At 39.3% G+C, this 9,377-nt stretch overlaps 1 protein-coding gene across 1 annotated transcript; it reads right to left on the reverse strand.

Moving 5' to 3' along the window:
• Window positions 1-544: 544 nt before the first annotated feature.
• LOC114245096 (uncharacterized) lies at window positions 545-9,070 on the reverse strand. The gene is made up of 10 exons (XM_028177106.2): window positions 8,922-9,070; window positions 8,379-8,546; window positions 7,871-7,948; window positions 7,084-7,216; window positions 5,909-6,140; window positions 4,158-4,347; window positions 2,944-3,043; window positions 1,982-2,095; window positions 1,433-1,554; window positions 545-732 (listed from the first exon to the last, which is right to left on the reverse strand). Exons 1-10 carry the CDS (start codon window positions 8,982-8,984, stop codon window positions 592-594), a joined length of 1,341 nt encoding a protein of 446 aa, XP_028032907.2. The 5' UTR covers window positions 8,985-9,070; the 3' UTR covers window positions 545-591.
• Between the last annotated feature and the right edge of the window lie 307 nt (window positions 9,071-9,377).

The raw sequence follows: 9,377 nt of genomic DNA on the forward strand, positions 1-9,377 counted from the left end.
TCTGTATTGTCAGTACCAAAAGTACAATATATTTAGTGGGTTTTGTGTACTCAGACCACGACGAATAACATTTTATTCGGACCATTGTTATGGCCATCGACGAATACAACCTTATATACATACCGTACATAAGGTAACGTAAATCTTGAAGGCTGGCTATCGAGTTTACTGGTGGCACGATCTCTTGTGCGTCCGCACGGGTAGGTACCACCACCCCGCCTATTTCTGCCGTGAAGCAGTAATGCGTTTCGGTTTGAAGGGGGGATAGGCAGTCGTAACTATACTGAGATCTTAGAACTTATATCTCAAGCTGGGTGGCGCATTTACGTTGTAGGTGTCCATGGGCTCCAGTAACCACTTAACATCAGGTGGGCTGTTAGCTCGTCCACCCATCTAAGCAATAAAAAAAAAAGTAGGTACTATACCATGTAATGATCCGTTTTCGTATCGAGCATTCGATATATTTACATTACGAATTCGATAGATTCTCGTGCTTGACGTAAAGTAAGAATTATAAAGCGCTTTCTGTATTTAAAATTCAAAGTTTATATTTTTAAAACGAAATTTTATTTAAAAGTGTTAATTTCGATTTTAATCTACATCGTCGTCCATGTCATATCCTTTCTGGTGGGGATAGTAGGCGCCGGGATGGGAGAACGTATCCTTGTCATCTATCGAGGAGTACGGCTGATGGGGAATGGCGCCCATCCATTGTGGATACCAATAAAGACCCTGACAAATAAAACGTTGAAGTTATTCAAAGGCCTCAGATTAATACTGTAAAAAAGTAATGGCAATTGAATCGATTATAAGCTGTGTTCAAGTTCAAGAACAAAGTACTTAATTATTATAAGAATATTGAACATTTATTGATGCCTACGATCTTTTGTCGTCGGAGAAGCAATCTTCTTGGTAGAAATTTAAGACAATACATTAAGGGACTGTGATATCAGATAGTTACTTCCAAGTATGTATTTTCTAGAGATTTTACCTACTAAGTTTTTTTATTTTTTATTTTTTATTCTCCTTGTAGGCAGACGAGCATAAGGCCCACCTGATGGTTAGTGGTTACCGTTGCCCATGGACTTCAGCAATGCCAGGGGCAGAGCCAAGCCGCTGCCTAAAAAGCCTAACTTAAGTAACTAAAGAAAAACCAAAATTTGCTGACGTGGCAAGAGTGAGACTTCCCATTAAGACTCTAGAAAGATGCGGTGACGTAGAGCTCGGAAACCAGTCCGTTTTCAAGATTCAAATTATAATTAAAAAAAAGGGAACTTTCTCAAAACAGCAGTAAATAATCTTTACATTGTGGCTTCACCGGATGACCACCTATTGTTTCTCGTTAGAGTAGCTAATTGGCTTTCACGAGTCATATATTTGACAATAGTCACATTGCATACCAAGATTTACTAGATTCAAAATGTTAACTTACTTTATTCCCACCGGCGTTACACGTAAACCTGTCGTCGTGTAAATCTACCGGATCTAAATAGCTCTTGCCTGCTATCGAACCGTAGTTTGGGGGGTACATGAATAAACAACCGTCCAGAATGTCTGAAATATCAGATAAGTGATGAGAGAGGGTTTTGCTCGTTTGTGGCACAGCAGTGGACAAAATTTTCGAATTAGGTGTCTTCAACAAATTAATAACCTACTTTGTTTTACTATTGTAATCAAAATGGGAAATGTTAAGAAAAAAATTGGAGAAACTAAAATAGGTACCCTAAAACAATGACATTAACTAAGAAATTGACGAAATCTGAGAAAAAGGATCAAAGTAAACTCGGTACTCATATTAAGCAAAATTGAATCGGTGCAAAAATAATGTGGTTCAAAGAGGACTATCTCATCTTGTCGCCGGTAGCGATTTCAATAACCCAGAACATTATTGTTAGGGCTAAATTATCACGTCAATTTATATGTCATCATCATTTTTGGAAAGTCGAAGGTAAAGTCGAAAACATAGTAATAAAGTTCTCACAAGGCACAGTTATGTTGTCGTCTTCCACTGGTTCATCTGGTTTGGGCGTGGGCTCGATGTAAGGTGGGACTGGATCGATTCCAGTTCCAGGATCGCCGGGTATTAGAAATGGACCTGAATTAGAAACGGATGTGTATAAGATTAACGGATTACGCGTTAAAGTGAAGTCATAGGCGTCTCTAGTTAGGGCCCATGTGCAATCATTATCCTTGCGCCCTTAGCGAATAGTGTCGAGGCCGACGTCCCTTAAAGCCGCTGGTACCGTAACCAACCGTAGATCGGTTGTTAAACTTTGAATCCAACTACAACAGTGTGCTTAGTGAGACTGTTTTAATGTTCTCGATAGCGTAAAAGTTAACTCAAGTTTGTATGGAGTTAGAACGTTTGCCAACGTTTGCCGGTAGGGGCGCTGTTCCAACTCCATACAAATTTGAGTTAACTTTTACGTTATCGAGAACGTTATAAAACTCGCACTAAGCACACAAGATATTAAGGTTGGGATAATCGACTGGCTCGATGGTGCAGTAGTTAGCGCCACTAACTGTTGCACCGAGGGTCGTGAACTCGATTCCCACATCGGTCAAACATTCGTGAGATGAACGTTTTAAATAATGTTGTTTGTTAGCCCTTTATTTATGCGTATATTTAAACGTTTATAAGTATGTATATCAGTCTCCTGTGTCTATAATAGAGGGAATCCTAATGAACGTGCGTGATTTTTTTAAAAATAGAAACATAGTGTTGGTACGTTTTGTCTTTGTGTGTTCATTTAATATCTTTGGAAATAATCACGCGTCCGAATAGTAATTTTGAAATTTCAACTTCACATTTCGAAGTGAGCGATGAAGTTCACTGATATATTGTCGATTTGAGGGCTCCCGAACTATATGTTCAGGTGAGGTGTGAATTAGCGACCGTATTTACTTTAAAAAAATAAAAACTCCAAATAGATTTATATTCACCGCCATAATGATTTGTGTAGTTCCATTCGCAGACGTGGTGGTCGCAAATAAGCGGCGAGTTTGGTTCCTTAGTGTAGTACGTGTAACCGTTTGGTACTGTCTGAAAATATACTATTATCTTTGGATTTGTGCACCAAATATTGTAATAGTTCACAAATAAAATACATACGCCAAACACATGAAACTGTAAATGGTAAATTTAGTGTCGGTTCTGTGTCAGAATTTTTGATTTTTAACCTCACTAAATCAGTTGTAGGTACTATTAGCCGATGGCCAGAAATAAAATAAAAAAGCTCTTTATTCCATGCAATTACGTTTTTTTTTTGGATGATTTGGCATACACTAATATTATAATTATGTATCAATTAAAAACAAAACATTTTAATAGAAAAATGAGAGGGTGTGTTTTTCTGTACACAGAATAAAAAAAGCAATTATCGGTAAGAGCGATCTCTTCCGGAAAATCATATCGGTTTGTTAGTTTGTCGTCGGTTTCGTGTATGTCTTATAAGAAAGCATTGAAAAGAATGACCACTACCAAATATAATTAACGTCCGTTCTCGTTCCAATTCTTATCTTTTCGAATCACCTGTCGAGTCTCTCTCTTAGTCTATGTCTAAGTCTTGACAGGTCGTATGTCCTGTCAAAGAGGTTGCACGCCACGACAGGTGAACAGCATAGACCTCTATATACTTCAGTGGCGAACAAGAATCATTAAATACAAAATTTAATTAAAAAAAAAAAAGTGTGTGTGTCCGCTCCGACGCACGACTGGAGTTTACTGGATATAAAAAATTAAACGAAACAATACGAGAAATAGTTCTATATTACGACAACACGATACACTACAGATTATTAACAAATTAACGAGACACAAAACAAACGACTAACAAATATATGAAAATACAAAATGAGAGAAACGCGCGATCAGTACGAGGCTTTGTGGCGGACTGCCGGCGCAGCAGCCCGGCGCGCATTTCGTGTGACATGCGCATAACGCATTTCGTGTGACATGCTAGTACGATTTTGGTCCCCATAATTTTCATACCCCGGGCCTATATATGTAAATCGATTCTAAAGGAGTAAACTCCAAAAATTAAACAGATATTTATTTAATTACCACTTTTTATCCCGTTGATACTAGATAGGTTATGTACTAGCTAGTGTGAAAAAAGTGTCGTAGTAATAGTAGCAAAAATCCAAAAATACTTTACCAATAAATAGTCGTAGTGGCGATACCGCAAGCCTTGGATATTGAAGTCTAGTATGAAAGATCCCGATGTGATGACACACGAGGTGGCGGTCAGTGGAGGCAGCTTGTACATGATCAGACCACACTTCACTATGGCCTTCGGCAATGTTACCACATCGCGTTCGTTCTGAAGGAGTTTCTTAAACGGGAAGCTGATTGTAACGGAAAAATACTTTGTTAAAACAAATAAAAAAATAAAAATAAAAAAATTAAATAAAATTCATTTAATTCAGACCCTCTTAAGTCCATATGTTGTAAGTTGAATAATACTTAGAACTATGTTAGTAAAATTAAAATAAATAAATAACTTGTTATTTTTTATGTAATCCTAGTGTATAAATAAAACGGCCGTCTGGTGTAGTGGTAAGTGACATGGTCACTACACAAGAAGGACAGGAGTTAATGGAGGAACATAGTCCTAACAAAAGTGCTCAGTAAAGGTCACGGCCCTCAGAACTGAGGAATACGACGCACGGAGGAGGATTTATTTATAAATGTGTATTAAAGGTCTGTATTAGAGGAAGAGTTAGACCTAAGAAGAAATGGATGGGTTGCGTGAAAGACGACATGTGTAAGAGTGGGGAGTGAGCGAAGAAGTGGTATATGATAGAGGAGTATGAAAGAAAAAATATGTTGCACTGATCCCAGGTGACTGGGAGAAGGGCAGGAGAATGATGATGCATTAATGGTATCCATTCAAAGATGTGCTGAACGATAAGAGGAAATGCAATGCTACTGATGAGGATGTTGAAGACAGAGCGAAGTGGAGGAGTAGAATAAGAAAAGCTGATCCCATCACCATGTGTGACATAAATAGCTAGGAAGAGAGAAAGAGATTAAAGGTATATAAATATTTATGTCAGTCTCCGGTTCTAATAGTACAGGGAATTCTAGTTGGAGGCTAGATGAGCGTGTGTGACTTGTGTCAATTTATTATTATTAAGTAAAAGTTTGACATATTTCATGGGGGTGCTCTGAGGATTTTTGTGGTATGTGCTCATCATTTCCCTTTTACCATCGAACATCTACCGTCACAGCAAATTTCACCCACCATTCCCAGTTCGTTAGCAGATATTTTTTCAGCTAAGTACCAATCGACTCAAGATTGTGTCCATTGTTCCTGGGCGCTTTTTTTTTCCTTACTAAGCTGATAGCCTTGAGAGGCTATTTCAGCGGAACCTTAACTAGTAGGTGAGCTCACGGGGCTCAAACCTGACGACGTTGCTAACACGAACCCTAGCAAGAGCCGTGCTTCGCAGAATCTACCACCGGATCGGAAACGCGACCCACTGAGGAGATCCGGCGAGAAACTCAGTGGGCTTCCTGGGCGCAATTATATACAAATGGTCAGGAGTTACATACGTTCTTGGTACCGCTCTGCCGTATGCGTGAGAGAAAGGGAAGCCAGACAGACTTGTGTCGTAACGCGTTACGTAACGAAATTGTTTATGAAGTTCTTCCTTTCTTATGAAGTTATCACCCCTTCTTCTTCTTCTCAATCGTTTCACTCTTGACAGAGTGGTCGTGATCGTCATGTAGTGTTGGAAGGGGCAGACTTGATGCGTCTCACGATGTCGCGCCATCTCTCCCTGCTCGAGGCCATTCTACTGCACTAATTTAGGGGACCTCCCACTGCAGTTTTAATTTGGTCACCCCAGAATACGCAATATCAATCAGTTGAAGAATAAATTGAAATCATTTGTTAAAACTCACCGAAATATACAGATACCGATGTGACACTCCAGTCCGTGTAAATAGTTGTCGGTGGGGAACGAGATGCTTGGGTCGTCGAGCAAATAGTACTTTTGCTCGTCGTGGTAATGCAGGAGCCCGAGGAAGACGAAGGACCTGTCCTTGCAGTAAGGCGCAGGACCGCGTCCCATGTTGTAGATGTCGCTGTACAGCTCAGAGACGAAGAGGTACACGTTCTTGCCGCAGTAGAACTCTGGGCAGATGACGAAATCAAGGCACATTGAAATGGTTTTATGATTTATTTCGGGCTTAACAGAATATCGCGATGATTAGCTGCACTGAAAATAATAAGTTTAGTAGTAAACAAGAATAAAAGAGTAGCTACCAAATGTTATAATAATATGCTCTGCGTCTAATGGATTTCGACTGATAAACTACTGTTTCTTTTCAAATTTTAGTTTATGACATTCACGCTTTTAGCGCTTCTGATATTTATTTAAGCCACATGTTAAATAAATCGTTTTAAATACATAATTATAAGAACACAGCATGGGGATTTCTTTGTCTTAGTAAGGATTGATTTATCGATTTACTTACTGTGTATAAAACCTATCGTATCCAGTATTGTGTTAATTGGTAACGGTAAAAATGATTCTGGACTAGACCTTTTGTATGTTTAGGGTTTATATGGAATAACATCGTGAGAGTCGCTTAAAAGATTTCGGTTAGCAGCGGCTTCACTTTGCCCCTGCTATTGCTGACGTCCATTAGCGACGATAACCACTCATCAGCTGGGCTAGCTCGTTTGCCTTTTTTTTTATTGCTTAGATGGGTGGACGAGCTTACAGCCCTCTCGCTGTTGTTTGGTTATTGGAGCCCATAGAAATGACGTAAATGCGCCACTCACCTTAAGATATAAGTTCTAAGGTCTCAGTATAGCTACAACGGCTGTCCCACCCTTCAAACCCAAACGCAATACTGCTTCACGGCAGAAATAGCGTGCGGACTTACAAGAGGTTCTACCACCAGTTGCCAAAAAGGACACTAGCTTGGACTTTTTGTGGTTCGACTTTCATGTAACTATGCTCCTAGCTCAACGAACGGAAAGAGTTCCCGCAACCAGAATGACATTAACAGAATATGAAAATCATTCGTTAATTATTGTCCCATACATTCCGCATATCGTCAAGGCTTACCTTGACTCAGATAAAACTCCATAGGAACAGGTCCACCAGTGTACGTAGCTTTTCGTTCGGCAGCTATAGAGTTATGGTTCTCGTACATCGTGAGCATGTTGTCTATGACGTCGTCTAAGGTGATCAGCAAAACCTGAAACAATACGTTGTTGCCTCATCACTCATCACAAAACTAAGTGCATTTACTTGTTTCAGTGATGGATTTAGGCTTGATACCGCCCTAGTTTTTTTTTATCGCTTCGATGGGTGGACGAGCTCACAGCCCATCTGGTGCTAAGTGGTCACTGAAGCCCATAGACATCTATAACGTAAATGTGCCACCCACCTTGAGATATAAGTTCTAAGATCTCAGTATAGCTACAACGGCTGCCCCACCCTTCAAACCGAAACGCATTACTGCTTCACGGTAGAAATAGGCAGGGCGGCGGTACTCACCCGCGCGGACTCACAAGAGGTCCTGCCACCAGTTAATAGTTCCTGTTTATCGCGACTATTCGCGACGCCCTTGATGTTAGAATAAATTTGTGAAAACAATATTACCTAGGATTCAAGAAAACCGCGGTATTTGTTATCAACTTAAAATTACTTTTCAAATGGCCATTATCGTTAAACTGCAAATTCATAGTCAAAAGGCCTATTAGTAATACTTTTGTACGTTGATTGATTGTCGTTGATGTTTGGTGTGTATAGTGTACGTCGAAATGCAAAAAAAAAACAATTTGAGTGTTGGTACATATAAAAAAAAAGCTGTCAATGTCAATGTCATTGAAATTAAATTTTCGGTTACCTTCAATTCCTGAATATGGAGCTTAATAAATCTTCCCAAATGATCTGTGGCCACGTGGATTCGTTCGTTTATCAGATACTGGAAAAATTTTTTGATCGATAATTGCAAGACTAATGTCAAGTAAGCCAATGCGAAGACACGTTATTTCGGATCCTCCCGATCCATTCACGGTGCTTTTAGGTACCGCAAGCACCGGTCATCGTTCTCGTCGAACCCGTCGCTTGTGACGAAGGGCTCGACGAGTAAATTAACCCACAGACACAGCCCACTCAGTTTCTCGCAGGATCTTCTCAGTGGGTCGCGTTTCCGATCCGGTGGTAGATTCTGCGAAGCACGGCTCTTGCTGGGGTTCGTGTTAGCAACGTCGTCAGGTTTGAGCCCCGTGAGCTCAACTACTAGTTAAGGTTACGCTTCACTCTGACACTCCAATTTTATTTATATGTATAGATATGAATTTATGAATATTCAATTAGATGCTAAAAATATTTTGGTATAGTGGAATCGTTACCTGATCTTCTGCTGTTTTGATCCTCAGCATCTCGTTCTGGTATAGCCACAGGTTGTCTAATTTGTCAGTAGGATCGTGACCGTATATTTCGAAGGCGTCTATGATCATCGCTAGGGTCAGGTTCTCGTTTGGCTCTTGACAGCATGGGTGATTGCGGATATTGTATGCCTATATTAAAATACATTATGTACTACTAATGGCTACTGCCATAACATTATAGGTACCCAAAAATTAGCCTGTAGGGCGTTTAAGTTTTAATAATAATTCGTCATTGCACTTAAAAGGAGAAATAATCTGATTTATAATTAAAAAAATTAGATATGTTTTTTTTTAAAGTCTTTGCGTTTGCGCGAATGATCCGTTTGTCATGAAGTTTAAAAACATTTTAACTGATGTCAAAAAAGCGTTAATACACTAACCCGATTTAGGTGAACCACTTGCTTTCGGATTTTTTACCTTAAGCGTGGCCACAAATATGATACATCAACTCTATTTTTATATCCGCTATTATTTATATGTAATTATAAATTAATTAATACATACTGTTATCCGTATGAAGAGTGAACATATTGCAAGGAGCGCACATACTCGAATAAGGCGGTCCATTTTGCTGTCATGGCGGCCGTGAAAAAAAATTGGCGCGCTAAAATAACCAATTAAGTAAAATATTGTTGTAAATTGGCTTGATGTTTTATTGTTTTCTTAAGGAGTAGTTTCGCAAACGTTGAGTTAAAATATTATTTTTACGAAAGAACGGGACAAAGGGTTAGAATAAAAAGTATTTTTTTGCGGTCTGTTGTTTGGTAACTGTCGGATCGATTATAGTCATGTCATAAGTCGGTCTACACAGTGGTTGAATCATAATTTGAAAAGTTACATCGCCGCTTTTTTTTCAAGTACCCAATTTCGTTCGAAACCAGACTGGACGAGAAAGGAAGTTCGTTGGGCATCGCCGTGGTTTTGTATCCGAATTGCCATTGTTCCTTAAGATAGATAGGA

The sequence above is a fragment of the Bombyx mandarina genome, chromosome 20, assembly GCF_030267445.1.
Source record: "Bombyx mandarina strain Sakado chromosome 20, ASM3026744v2".
In the NCBI taxonomy this organism is placed as follows: Eukaryota; Metazoa; Arthropoda; class Insecta; order Lepidoptera; family Bombycidae; genus Bombyx; species Bombyx mandarina.